Consider the following 15,038-nt stretch of genomic DNA (forward strand, 5'->3'; position numbering starts at 1 on the left):
TCCCAAGTTGCTCCAAGCCCTGTCCAACCTGGCCTTGGACACTTCCAGAGGTGGAGCAGCCACAGCTTCCCTATGCCAGGGCCTCCCCAACCTCACAGGGAAAAATTTCTTGTGTGTATCTAAGCTAAACGTACTCTTTCAGTTTGAAGCCATCCCCCCTCATCCTGTCACTACAGGTCCTTGTAAAATGTCCCTCTCCATCTTTCTTGTAGTCTCCCTTCAGGTGCTGGAAGGGCCTCAGGTACTGAAAAACACATAGAAGCCTTTCACTCAAAAATGATCCAACTTTTAACTTGGGTGGGAAAGGACAGATGGGTCACTAAGGAAAACATCTGTGCTAAGTAGTCACTGGAGAGCTGAGGCAGCAGGAAGCAGGGTTAAAGCTGAGTGACAAGATCCCCAAATCCCTGTGCCAGTGCTGGTGCTGGCTGCCCTCGGGCATCGCCCAATGAGGGAACATGTGAACAACCCCCAGCGTGACCTACGCCACTGTCAGCACTCAAAGTTTCTCATGAATGGGGAGATTGTGTTTTCTTCACTACACCACTCGGATTCATCAATTCTCAGGAGGCAATGCCAAAACCAACAGGTGGCTGCCGTATTTGGGTTGCTGGCAATTCATATTCCTCCTACTTAATAGGAGAGGAAGAAGCTGTTGATGTGAAGTGGCACAGACGGGTCCTGTGTTATGAAAGCCCCGTCCTTCATCATCTGACTCGGGAACCAAATGTGCTCTCACACACTGCTGCAGCCAAAACATATTGCAAACTTGAACAACACATTTATTTTTGACTCACTTGGCAAAATGTATCATTTTTTTTCTCCTTTTAAAGAGCAGAATGGTGGCATAGCAGGGAGGGGAAAAGGATTACTTTTTAATAATTACTAAATGTAATTAGTAAATGAATCAATATGCAGAAAATACATTCAAAATGCAAGTACTACAGGTATGCTTACTACTGTAACTATGAATGGAGCCAGAATCTCCTTTGCCTGTGTTTCAGTCTCTGAAAACAGGAATGGAGGAGATCAGATGAGTTAGTAGGATGGCTGTCAGAGGTGCTGATGGCATAACTTGGCATGTTTTTCCCCAAAAGGTGTTTAATTCCGGTGGAAGGCACTCGTGTCTGAGGCCACAGCTGAGAAGGCAGCTTGTTGGCTTAAACAAAACAGGCTCCCTGAGGTCAGAGGTGTTCATTCACATGCCAAATACTCCAAAATGCCTGAAAAATCAAGGCTCAGTTTTAACTTGGGCTAGAAAGGGCAGGAGTTACTTTTTATAACATGGCTACAAAGCAACAGAACGCAGCTGCGAAGCTCCTGATGTATCTGCCAACTTCAATTTCTGAACATTGGGCTAGAATTCTGATATTTTTCCCCTCCAAGTCCAAACAAATTCTGCATGCTTCAAATTTGACAAACACTTTCCCACATTGGAAATGTCTGAACAAATCACCATTTTGATTATCAAGAATTGCCTCTAAGTGACAGAAAATAAATAATTTTAGACTTTTCAGTTTAAATGCACACATATTTTCACTTACCCTTTTCACTAACCATAGGTATTGGTTTTTTATTACAGCTTTTGGGCCAATTTATTATCCTTGACTGAATTGGTGAAAAAACTATTAAATTCATATTGTTTATTCCTGTTTTCACCAGAAAAACACTAAACGAAGATGTACTTTATCCCCACAGAAATCTATGATCAAGTTTCATTTTTAATTCAAACCAGAAAGGGCAGAAATTCATCTATGAATTGTTTTGCCTCATGTAGATGAGGCAACACAACTGAAAAGCCCCTGTGAAAGATGGCAACAACATTAGCGAAGTCCAGCTATTTTGTAATCATGTAAAAGTTGATAGATGGGATATGACATCCTGTGATACAAAATCTTCTACAAATGGAAGGGTTTCAGAAGGATGGGACAGTAAACAAAATCCTGGTGCTTCCTTTATTAAAAACATGGGTCTAGGAGGGTGGAAAAAGTAGATGATGTAAGTGCACTCCTCGGGAAGATGCCATGATGCCTTTGCCTGTCACACTTGGGTTTTCTGTGGCATTTCTTCTCTCCCTATCATATTCCACAATTTAGTTAGCCTTTTTTTTTTTTTTAAATTTTAAGCAGAGCTAGTTTGAGCATAAAGATCAAAAAACAGGATTTACCCTTGTCAGTAGCTCTAAATCTAATCAGTTTGCAGCTGTTGTATGGCCACGATGTAATTCTTGAGGGGAAATTCAATTACATTAGGACAGCTGGAGATAACAGCTATCAGTGCTGTTATCACATATCCCTCAGCAGTTTATCCCACACCCACGGCCCGCGGGCGAGCTCTGCTCTCCTGACTAGCTTTATTATTTCAAATAAGCCTCTTAGGCAGCCGCGCAATCTGCTATCAAACTCCGGGGCTAATTACAGCACCACCGAATCAATTAGGCTGGCAAAGACCTCGGAGATGGCCATCGAGTCCAGCCTATGGCCCGACACCTCCGTGTCGGCCAGACCACGGCAGTGAGCGTCCGGTCTGTGCCTGCACCTCTGCAGGGATGGGGACTGCCCCGTTATCTCCAGCACCCGCCCCATCCCCACCTCACACCGAGTATTTCTGAGCGAGGACTAACGCTTGATTCCCTCCCGATGAGAGCAGTCGGTGCGCGAATGCTTTCACTCCGAATTAAGCGTCCAGGTGGCGGCACCTTTGGGAGAAGGGCTTTTTAACAAACCGCAAAGCCGCAGAGCGCGAACCCTGAACTCGGGCGGGTGCCGCGGCCTTTCCGCCCCCTCCTCGCGGCGGTGCCCAAGAGGACCCGCAGGGACAGCGCCGTGGCCGCCCCCGGCAGAGCCCCAGCCCCGGCCCTGCGCCCTCCGCCCGGGCCGGCCCGGTGCCCGCGGAGCACCCGGAGCCGCCCCGGGCCCGCCTTCCGCCGGAAGTGAGCGGCGCGGAGCCGAGCGGGGCGGGCGGGGCGCGGCGGCCGCGGTCACCGGCCCTCCCCGGGCAGCGCCGACATGGCCCGGCCGCCGCAGAAGGAGATCGTCTACAACAAGCTGCTGCCCTACGGCGAGCGTCTGGAGGCAGAGGCCGCCCGCTTCCTGGCGCACATCAAGGGCAACCTGGCCCGCGCCGTGCAGCTGCAGGAGCTCTGGCCCGGCGGGCTCTTCTGGACCAGGAAGCTCTCGACGTGAGTGCCGGGGCGGGACGGGGAACGGGGCCTCGGGCTGCGAGCGGCGCGTCAGTCCCTCGCCTCGCCTTGCCTTGCCTTGCCTTGCCTTGCCTTCGCTCGCCGAGCCGTGCCCTGCCCGGCGGGAGCGCCTCCCGCATAACGGAACCGCCGGCGCCCGGCCGGGCCGGGGCTCCCGGCCGCTGTCCCGTCCCCGCCTTACACAAGGCCGGCGCTTCCACATCGGAAACGGGGACAAAGGTGGCTCCGGCCGCAGGAGCTCGCCTGCTGCCTCTGAAACTTCCGAATTCTACGAGTTAAGCGCTTGTGCGTTTAACTCGTGCTTTTATTTTTAATACGTGTATATTTTTTAATGCCTGCTTGGCTACCTGTTTCACCTCTCCCCTTCTTAAGCAAGTGGTGGTTGATACAATCTCCGTGTAACTTCTGCTTTAGGGACACGAAGTCTTTCTCAAGACAGGCGATTTGTTGGGTCAGTGCTGGCAGGATTAAATTCTGGCTTAATGCTGTATAAACAGCGCTGGTGCCCTTGATATCTTGGCTGTACTCTGGCGTGGAGTAGTTTGTGCTGATGTTGGCCGTGCTATGTGCTGGTAAGATGGTTTTTATACAGATAAACCCTTGGTGGTTTCATAGATAGCACCGAGTACTGCATAGGTTTCTCCTCGTGAATTTTACAAAGTGACCCTATTTTATTCGGGACACTCTGGCGCTAGGTATGGCATCATATGGCAGTGAGTCCTGTAGCTTCAATCAGTAAATTCTGTGGATGTTTATCATGTTTGTTGCTGAACGCTGTGTGTGCCTTCACATACAGCATTTCCTGTGTGCCAGAAGCAACGAAATACGTGTGTTTTGAACCGTTTTGAAACACTCGCTTACAACTTCCCTCCTTACACAAGTCCTTTTTTTATAATACTAATTGAGAATTTAATATACATTTGTCAGTCAAAGCCTGTTAGGTACGACTGTATTGGAATATAAGCGCCTTTCTGTTTCCCAAGAGGCAGTCTTAGATAGAATTACAGTGGTGGTTGCAAAATGACTCACATGTTTGTGTTATGTGACAGTTTGAACCTGCTTGGAACTAGTTCAACACTGCTTCCCTTCCCACCCCCCAGCCATCTGCCAACTCATACCGGTTTCAGTGGTACCTGTTGCCTGTACCTGTGGTGGAACTTCCTATTCCCATCGAGTTGAAATAAACTTAGGAGTCCCTACAGTGAGAAAGATTGGCTTTAGCTAAATAGGCTGAGTAGGCACAGAAATTCATTCGAAGTGTGCCTTAGAAACACCCTGTTACTCACTCTGTAAATGGCAATTGCTGTTACCACTTCAGGCTCCAGGGCAGTGAATTTGGCCTGTTGGGAACCACTGCTGTGCTGCTTTATGAATCATAGAAAGGTCAGCAGGCTCCAATTTGTGGTTTTCCACCTACTCTTTGAAGTTTGAATTCATTGTGAGTGTTTGCAGCTTGTCTGATGCCTGTTAGTACCATGGTTTTCTTTGCAGCATTTTAGATTCAGGGAGGCTCTGAGTGTGTTTGGTGTGGGCAGGGAAGGAAATAGTGGGCTTGGTGTAAAAAATAAGTTGGTGTAGTTAATGTGAGAGATGTGTTGCTGCTCGGTTTGACTTGACAAAGTACTTCTAGGGATAAAAGGCTGAGATAATCGGGATTGTTCAGCCTGGAAAAGGGAAAGACCAGGGCAACCTAATTGTGGCCTTCCAGTACCTGAAGGAAGCAGGCAAGAAAGGTGGAGAGGGACTATTTGTAAGGGTCTGGAGTGCCAGGACAAGGGGGAATGGCTTCAAACGGCCAGAGGGCAGGGTCAGATGGGATATTGGGAAGGAATTCTTCTGTGTGAGGGCGGGGAGGCCCCTGGATCCCTGGGAGTGTCCAAGGCCAGGTTGGATAGAGCTTGGAGCACCCTGGGATAGTGCAAGGTGCCCCTGCCCATGGCAGGGGGTGGAACTGATTGGGCTTTAGGGTTTCTTCCCACTCAAACCATTCCATGATGCTATGAAATACGTTAGTATAAGTTCAGACATAGATAAAACACTTCCAGCCATGTGGTGTTCATGACAATATAATCCAGTCTGTACTCTCTCTTGATAGTCAGGGACTCATGTCCAAATTGACTTGCTCCCTTTTTCCCTTCTGGAAAAAGCTATAATTAGTAAAATGGAAATGCTCAGAATCTTCATAACGGCATGATGGCTGCTTAGATTTGTTGTCGATGTCTGAATTGCAAAGGCTGGAATTCTTGCAGTATTCTGTGAAATAATTTGTCTTTATTTACTGTACGGATACAAATGTTAATACAAACTGGGATATGTGTACATATGAATGAGCAAAGCAAACAGTGGCATGCAGATGATACACCTGCATAGTTACACCTCCTCAGCTTTGTACTACTCTGTGCCATAGGAGAGAATGAAAGTGAAACTCGAGTCTTTTTTTGAGTTAAAGATTTGAGAGCTCTTTCATGGTGGCAGCTGAATTGTGTATTTTTTATACCCCCCACAGCTGGAACCATGACTTGCACATATTTATCTTCTGACCAGCTGTTTCTGCTGTCCGATGTCACGAACTGAGTAGGGAGGGGGGACAGAAAAGAGGCAGAATAGGAGTTTATCAGACAAAATGCCTGTAAGCTGATTTGAATAATTCTTTTATGGGTCTTTTTCAGTGGTGACAACTGGTTCTTTTGGGGGGTGTGTGTGGACTGTGGTGAGAGAACTTTCTCTCCTGTGAGGAGAGTAACTTATGATTTGATGAGGCTTCCAAAGCAAGTAAAACTTGCCTCAGAGACTGGCAGTTAAATCTGTAACAATTGCTCCAAGATTCCTTCAGCTTTGGCTGGTAAAAGCTTGTAAAATACTAACTGGGTTGTGAAAGCAGAAGGATGAATCTCGGCTTGCCACAGCATGTGTGGGAAAAGCAGGTTGCATCAAAATAATTTGCTTAACTGGCCTTGCTCCATAAGTTTTTATGGTCTCCAGGTCAGCAGTAGCTACTGTCTCAACTTCTCCCTCCTTCATGATTTATGGATTGTTCTAAAAATTAAAAAAAACCCCTAAATATAGTCAGTAAATGAGCATATTAATATAATACAAACATTTCATGGTTACTGTACATGGAGTTAACTCTGCCGCCAGGCAAACACACAAATGCCTTTCTGTGCTTTCTGCTCCAGCAGTCAGTGTGAAGCTGAGGGACTCAGTTGCTGTCCCTGACAATGTTATTTTATGTGCTTGTCAGGTGTAGACTTACAAAATTACATTCAACTGTCTTGCTGTAAGATGTGGAAAAAATGCAGCTCAACTGGAAGGAGAATGACAGGACGCAAGGTTACAGTGAGGATGGAAATGTTTCCATGGGACTCAGCCAAGTATTTTAATCACTATTGCCTAAAAGTCTTGTTTGATATCTTTCTCTCATCTTTATCAGGGAAATAGAAGCTTTCTTTGGCTGTGTGAGGGATGTGTGTGCTGTGTACATGTACATGTGATTTAAGCAGTCCTGCTGAGCATGATTCATTGCTTTTCACATCATTTGTCAAAAACTGAGATTTAAACCAGTCGTGATCCTGTCCTGTGTGTTAGGAAATGCAGATGGAGAGCCAGGAATTTAGGAGAGTGTGTTGTTCGGCTTCTGGAGGAGAGGTAATTTTTAACTGTAACAGAGCAGCCAACTTTCTAGGGCAGTTTAGGATGGCCACATGATATGATAGTACACTTCCTAAAAATAGGCCTATTGTACTTGAGGAGGGAGAGATTGGATACCAGCACTCCGAGATTGGGGAATTGGCTTTATGGTTTTCTTTTTTTTTTTCTTTTTTTTTTTTTTTTTTTTTTTGTCATCTCCAGAGACCTTGTACTCTGTGTAGAAAGGCTGGAGTTGGAAACAGAATTTTCACTTCTTAATCATGTTTTTTTGGTTGTGTGGGTGGGTTTTATTTGTTGGTTTTTTGGGGTTTTTTTTCAATGTAGCTGAACCCAGGGGACCAGCACAATGAAGGACAATCAGTTTATCATTTTTGCAGGATAAGAACTCTTAAAACCTCAAAGGAATCAAAAAGGCAGTGGATTTAAGATTTCAAGTGTCATCTCAATGTGGTATTATCTGCTTTCAGAAGTCTTATTTTTTATTTTGCAACAATTTAGTTTTAGATTTCCCACCCCCCCCTTTTCCCCCCCAAATAACCCAATTATCCTGAAGAGACACCATTTCTATGATGCACATTATCTGTCTGATTAGCCCCTGGACACTCTTCAGGGCTCATGAAGTTCTGCCTCTATTCTTTTATTTAGTAATGGTGATATTTCATCCCTTCTGAGGGGATATTCTGAAAACATTGCAGTTTCCCTCTGATAGATTCTACTTGTTTAATCTTGAGGAAAAGGCTGAGCACCCCTTTCTAGAACTATTTATTTTCTGCTACTGCCTTAATGCTCAGCTGGATTAATACAAATAATTGACCTCTTTCAGCACTGCTTCCCTCCTACATAAAGAAGCTATAAAATATGGGAGCAATTTGGCACAAAGTCCTGCTGCTTGGGCATAGTGACATCTTTGTGTTCAGCGTGTTTCTGTGTACTTTACTCCTTTCTTAATTAAACAGCATTTTGTGTAGCAGAGCTGTTGTTAGAAAATGTCAAGAAGGAGAACCAGCCAAACATTTTATTTTTAGTTATATATAGCAATGCTGGCAGATAAATTGGATCTCTGTGTTTCTTTGTAGTTAAAACTTGTTTTCCAGGCTTCTGCAGTTTCTTTTTTTTTTTTTTTTTTTTTAATCATGCATGTTTCGCCCATTTTTTTTTCTCTGAGGATTCTTTTTGCATGTCTTTTTTAGGCATGTGAAAAGTGTAGGTGTTCAGCTCTTGGTGGTGTAGTTCTGTAGGTAGGTAGTGTCTCTGGTCAATCCAGATTATTTAGGTTCCTGTGGTGGAAAAGTGGGTTGTCCTGTATTTTGTTTGTTTCCTTCTGTGTTTTAAGTAAGTACAACGTTGAAATGAACATTAGTGAAAACACTGCCCATCAAATGTAAACATCCCCCCTTGAACTTGACAGGAAAAAGGAAATGGAATGCAGCTTTCTTATGAATCTTTAAGAATAGTCAGAGCAGTAATAAAGAGGGAAGTTGCCTCCCAGTGAACAGTAATTTACAGATGTGCCCCACCTAAAATGCTCTGCTAGCGCCTATACATAAGTTTTGCTGCTGCAGAATATCTTTAAAGACTTGAAACACGTTTCTTTTTTCAATCTCAACTTAAAACCAGGAAACACTTCTTCTGGAGTGAGTCTGATGGACCTACCCTTGCTGAAGATAGTGGGACACGCCACCAGCAAAGCTCAGCGTCTAAATCAATTATTTGTCCTTACTGGGAACTACTTGATCTGAGTTTGATTTGATACTTTGTGGGTTGTTTTTTTTTAGCTTCTGGATTCTGTCCTGTCCATGAGCTTACAGTAGTTGTAGAATCTTGTAGGGCTGTAAACTTTGTCTGGTCATTCATTTTCTTCATGTAATTGCAGTTGTAACTCTTCCCTTGGTGTGTGTCTTCAGTTCTTACTTCTTGGACTTGAGAACCAAGTTTTAGTTTTGTTTCATTAAACAGCAAATCGGAGGGATTCTGGCTCTGGTCTTGGATAAAATGGGATGTTTAAAATATTGTGTTTGGTTTGCAGATACATCCGACTATATGGGAGAAAATTCAGCAGGGAGGATCATGTGCTGTTCATCAAACTGTTGTACGAGTTGGTGACAATTCCAAAGCTGGAGATCAGCATGATGCAAGGATTTGCACGCCTGCTGATCAACCTGTTGAAGTGAGTACATATTTCTGCTGACTGTGGAAACTTCTGTCTCAGAACAGCTGATCTCTTGCTCAATGTTGTGCCTTTCATGTAGCAGAGTTCTTACAGGTTGCTTCACTTATCTGCCCTTTACAGTGCTCATGGTTAAAGGGTTCTCCTGTGCAAACACCTGTCAGAGCTTTAGGAGTGGGACTGAAAGTGAAAGAATGCCAGTTTTGCCCCTATCAAGAAAACCAAACAGCTCAGAAAGCCAAGAATTAAGGCTGAATCTCAGCTAGGGAGAAGATGAAAACTGGCTCACAACTTGATAATGTTTATTTCACTTAGTCAGGAAAAATCTTGACAGTGTCACTTATGCTGAAGGCTGCCAGTGGCCAGCCTGGTCCTGCCTGCCCTTCCTGCAGTTTGTGCCAAACTGGGAGCAGGGATGGGGGTATTCCCACGTGCAGTGTGTCCATGTCAGTGTTGAATCCTGAAGTGCTTGATGTTTTGTTTCCTATTAGGAAAAAGGAACTGCTTTCCAGGGATGATTTAGAGTTACCTTGGCGACCACTCTATGAAATGTTGGAAAGGATATTATACTCCAAAACAGAACATCTGGGATTAAATTGGTTTCCCAAGTAAGTTCACGTTTTAAAACATTTGATAGGCCTATAAGTACCTGCTTTGAAGTACAGTGCAATGTGCTTTCAATATCTGGAATTTGATCCATGGGAAATATCCTGTTCCTATTTTCATGAGGCACCTTTCAATAATTGCATGCAGGGCTGCACCAAATCATGTATCTCCTTCTGCTGGTGGCTTGTGTTTGTCATGCTGTTTTTTTCTTCATGAATGTGATTAATTTTTAAATACACTGCAACAGAGGACTTGCTCAACTTATTTTAGGGTGATAACCCACAGTTTAATAAATTTAGTATGAAATATTTAATGATCTTGTCATGGTTTAAACCCCAGCTGCCAACTAAGCCTCGCTCGCTGCCCTTCCTGGTGGGATTGGGGAGAGAACGGGAAGGGTAAAAGTGAGAAAACCTGTGGGTTGAGCTAAAGATGGGTAATAATGTGAAGAAAATTAACTTACCCCAGCCAAAACCTGCACAGAGACTAAGTTAAATGTATGCTGTTCTGTTCTATAACACAGTAACGTTGTGGGGAAAAATATACAAATGGTACTGTCCTTCAATATTTGTACTGTAATCATTCCCAGGATCTGGAATCCAGGTATAAATCAGTCTGCACTCCAAGAAAAATGAAGTATCTTCTATAGGAAATACATGTATTTGCTCAAAGTGATGCCATGATAGGGAGAAATCATTTCTTTTCTCCAGTTAAGAATTTTAGACATGTTCTATTGATTTTAAAAATGAAAGCTTGTTTTCTTTGCTTTCTCTGCACTGTCAATTCCTCTCCATCTGTCATATTTCCAGACTTAAAATTTTCATAATTATCCCAGTCAGAAAAGGTCCTGCTCTATAAATTACAGATTATAAAAGATAGCACATAGATGACACATTATCTTTGGTTGAATTGAAACTTCATCAAGAAATGCAGGAGAAAATGCTTCATTTGCTTTTAAAAAAATAATTTTCTGAATGATGCTGGAGCACTGCCACTGATTCCTGCGGGGAAGATCCTATTGCTGATAAGGGATGTGAACAGGAAATACATGGAGCATTTCAGGCTGAATTTCTCTTGTGGCCATGTAGCTGAAAAAAATCAGTTTGCTAAATTGAATTATTTCGGTAATTGTAGGTAAGATGTGAAAGAGCAGAGCCTTCCTTGGTTTATTTTGATTTTATTTTTTAATTTTTGCACCTGCAGACCTTGCTCTGGGGGGATGGTGTTGAGGAGCTGCTCACTGTGTAGTGGGGAGGGACCTTTTCCAGGAGGATAGAGGAGGTAAAGCAGGAAGGACGATTTCTGTTGTGATGGTCTGACTGAAGCATTCAGCTTTTATTAACTTTATTCCATGTCAGGCACTCCATGCAGTGCGATTCCTTCTCATACAGTGCTCATCCTCTTTTTGAGGGGTATCTTTTTGGTGGAAGTCAAGGCTTTAAAAGCTGATTTGTAGCTGTTTAATTTATCTCCTGTTTTAATTGAATTTTATTTTTGTTTACGTTCAGTTCATATCGACCAGGCTGGTCTTCACCTAAAACATTTGTGCTTAATGTGTTACATAGGTGGTAAGAATGATTTTTTTTTTTTTTTTTTTTTTTTTTGACCTCTGGCCAATGCATGCTCTGTTGGACTGCAACACTGTCACACAGGTGGAATTCTCTGCATAAATAATTGTATTTGGAAGCCCAGTGTTAACCTGACACCACTGCTGATGATGAGAATGTCGCACTGGATGTAAACCGTGCTAATTGGGGACCCAGGCAGTGTGTGTGGAGTGGCTCTCCAGGGCTCTGTTCTAACTAATTTAACCAGCAAATACATTTCAGGGGTCAAATGAGAGGTAAATTTTGCTTTGGAGCAATTGTTGTGTGTGATTATGGATAAAATCACCGTTGATGCAGGAGCATGTTATGGGGTGAAGGTACCTTCCTCTTAAATCCGATGAAATCATGGAAAGTGCTTTAGCAGTGAGGTAATGGCTTCTGGAAAATCCACCCAGCAACAGCCTTGGGACTGTGAAGAGCTTCTGTGTCAAGAGTTCACTTGGAATTTTTGCATGGAAACAGTATCAGGAGTTTTGGTGTATGATAAGTGCAGAAAACTGGTGGAAGTGGCAGTGGGATCGCAGTGGGGTTTGGTTTGTTTGGGTTTTTTTTAGAAACAAGGGCTTAGTTGTACTAATCCAGTGAGAGATGGCTCACTATAGTTAGGAGATCACTAAAATAATTTGTGAAACTGTAGCTGGTTGCTCTTTCCATTGTCTTAATTTAAGCTCTGTGGTGGAGTGTCCACTTCAGGACTAGAATTTCCCTTTAGGCCTAGAATTTCCCCTCTCCTGAAAAACTGAAATTTGTCTTTTACTGCTTTTTGATAATGTAATAGTCAGCAGTGTCAATTTATATGTTAATAATTTTCTCTTTGTAAATGCGGGGGAAAAATACCCCAATTTGCTAATCAGTATCATCCTACCCTTTCCAAAAGAGGAAAATAATCCTGTAGTGCCAAAAAAGATAACAGTTATAGGGCTTAAAAGTGCTGTTGGGTGTGCTTTAATGTATTTCCCCAGCTGCAATGTCCTATCCTTTCCTAACAGTCCCCTGAAGGGCATGTTCCAGGATGTCTCCTGTAGCTGGGCTGTACCTGAACACTCTCTTCGATGGAAGTTCCTTGGATACAAAATTGTCTTGCTGGTTTTTTTTGTTTTCTGGCTTCCTAAATTTGTGATCATAAGAAAGGAGGGAACATCCTAATCTTTCTCCTTTGCTCTCTCACACTGACAGATGCTGAGATCTGACTGAAAACTTGTTAATTTTAAAAATATGTCGATCTCTGGCCTCAGTGTTTGTTAAAATTCCTGTCCTTCAGGTTTTCCTTAGTGAGAGCTGACTTGAGTGGAGTGATAGTCTGGGGAGAGCTTGTTTGTTTTTGTCACACAAACATTTATCATGTGAATTTTTAATGTTCTTAAGGAATGTTGCTTGTTCGTGCTTTATTTATCTGCTCTAGGAACAACCATTATCTTTTTTCTAATTCCTTCAAGGACAATATTCACTTGAGCCCAGGATCTTCCTGTGCTTCCTGCAGAGTTTGATTTTATTTTCATTTAATGACTGGTTGGCCTTTCCTCTCCATATCTTAGAGTCAGTCAGCTCAAAATTTTCTTTCTGGGAGAGGCCCCGAGTTGCCTTTGTCACTGTTGCATAAAATATACATAATTTTGCATCTTCTAGAGCACTGCTTGACCGAAGCAGTGCTCTGAGGGCTGGGTGGGCTTTTGCTGGCTTGCTTTGAGTGTTGAAGGGAATTAGTGATTTATCCACTTTTTATTTCTCCTGGCTGTATGGGATCAGTTTATTTTGTGTAGGGCTGGAGAGACAATAGTACATGTTCAGTATTTGTGTGTCTCAAAATTAATTGATCTTGGTAAAATTCTAAAGATGATACATTTGCATCATTTTTTCTGAGGAGAAAAGCATTTTTTAATGTTAGTTTGGGATGGTGAATGAAAGGGTGCAATATTTCTATTTCTACAGAAAGCATATCTAAAAGATGTAAGAATTTGTTCTGCCAGAACTTTTTTTTTCCATTCAGGGGATGTTTTTGGGTAAAAGTGCAAGCTAGTCTTGAGGTGGTTGTGTAATAAATGGAAGGTTTGAAGAACGTGACAATTTACTACCTTTGTGCTTGCGTTGGTTGATCACTCCCTGCTCCCTCTCCCTTTTATTCTTTGAGTTTATTCTGAGATTTAGTCTTTTTTAAAGTGGTTTGATGGCATCCTGTGACAATAGGTGTTGAAATGATTTCTCAAATAAGTGTTCTTGCTGTGGATGAAAGCACTTTTAAAATCAGCTGTTACTTGGAAGGTCCCTAATGAGATAACCCTTGATTTGCAGGTAGTTCATGTCTTCTTAGAATCACTGGACAAAACCCCAAACCACATTGAAAAGGACAAATATGGTGTTTGGAGCCTAAAACCAACGAGTTGCCTTTATTTGTCTTACAAATATTCATGAAGTCCACAAACTCATTTTTCTATGTGTTTTCATGTCCCCCAGAAGTCACTTTGCTGGTTGTTCGTGGATAAAATGCAGGATGTCACTTCTATGAAATGATACTAATTCTTCACTTAAATGCAGGAAATACAAGAGTAGTATATGAAAAATAGGACCAGGAGTTGAGCAGAGCAATTTTAATCGTTACATTAAGTCTGTGGAGAAGGCAATTAGCTAATGCATGTTCACAGAAGACATCTAATTGCACCAACATTATCTTAGGCTCTGGAGGGAAAGGTCAGCAAATGGTTGTTTATTTTATGCTGTCTCTGAAATGTAGTAATACATTATTTCTAACATTTCCTTTTCTCATTTCAGTTCTGTAGAAAGTGTTCTGAAAACACTCGTGAAGAGCTGCAGACCGTAAGTGTTTCTTTCATGATTTTTTTTTTGGTATCTTTAATATTAATTTAGGAAGCAGGGGAGGAAGTGTTTAAAAGACCCCACTCTACCTGTCATTGCTTGGCTGATGTTTAAAAGTTTGGGTTGGAGGGTAGAGACTTTTCTGGGTTTTATTTTTCCTTTTTAACAGCCTTGGTTGCAATAATTCTGTTGTATAAAAAAATGTATCTAATATGCATTTTAAGTACTGCATTGCATGCTTACTTAGTGAGTTTTAAAAGAAATTAAATCACCAGCATTCCTGTAATGTTTCTATAAATGATCCTTCTGCCTGAAGTGATAAATTTTTTTTATGTCGCATCAAAAGTGAGTAATAGTTGTTTGATTTGGACCAGCCTTCACAGTGAAATGGTTTTGCATTGTACCGATTTCTTCTCTGGTTCAACAAGACAAGAATATTTTTAATTGGTGGTCTTAAAATGATGTACCACAATGGCCTTGATTTAGCTCTGTTTTGTGAAGGTTTCTGGAGGCCTATTGCCCCTGGGCACACGGCTTTACTCTAAAATGACATATTAGTAGCTAGCTTGCAATATGCTTAAAGAAAGAGCCAAACTTGAAGGCCAGGTCTGTGTATATTCAGTGGTTTCCTTGTTTTCAGGTATTTCCCAGAAGACGCCACTGGGGAAATGCTGGATGAGTGGAGGCCTTTGATGTGTCCCTTTGATGTGACCATGCAGAAGGCCATTACCTACTTTGAGCTCTTCCTGCCCACCACCCTTCCGCCTGAACTCCACCACAAGGGTTTCAAGTAGGTGTCGCTGAAGAGTGCTCTGTTCCAAATGCAAGGAATCATCTTCTACAGGATGATTTGAAGTCACTGGTGGCTTTCAGCAGCTTTTTTGGCAGGAGTTCAAGGCAGAAACACTGCCAACCAGCTTCTTTTGTAAAAGTAACTTGCAGGAATCTTAGTCCTTCTTCCTTACTGAGTTCTGCCTTCTCTAGAGTAAAGCACACA

At 42.6% G+C, this 15,038-nt stretch overlaps 1 protein-coding gene across 1 annotated transcript in view; it reads left to right on the forward strand.

The window, feature by feature from the left end:
- Positions 1–2,949: 2,949 nt before the first annotated feature.
- PSME4 (proteasome activator subunit 4) overlaps positions 2,950–15,038 on the forward strand; it is a 43,986-nt gene continuing 31,897 nt past the window's right edge. Inside the window, exons 1-5 of the mRNA XM_042021068.1 lie at positions 2,950–3,181; positions 8,877–9,017; positions 9,509–9,625; positions 13,997–14,041; positions 14,682–14,831. Of these exons, the coding sequence (XP_041877002.1) occupies positions 3,009–3,181; positions 8,877–9,017; positions 9,509–9,625; positions 13,997–14,041; positions 14,682–14,831 (626 nt within the window). The 5' untranslated portion in view covers positions 2,950–3,008. The remainder of the gene's footprint in view (positions 3,182–8,876; positions 9,018–9,508; positions 9,626–13,996; positions 14,042–14,681; positions 14,832–15,038) is intronic.

Source organism: Corvus kubaryi, unplaced genomic scaffold (genome assembly GCF_017639235.1).
Source record: "Corvus kubaryi isolate FWS band 111438036 unplaced genomic scaffold, C.kubaryi_AGA036_p1.0 37103, whole genome shotgun sequence".
NCBI classification, from domain to species: domain Eukaryota; kingdom Metazoa; phylum Chordata; class Aves; order Passeriformes; family Corvidae; genus Corvus; species Corvus kubaryi.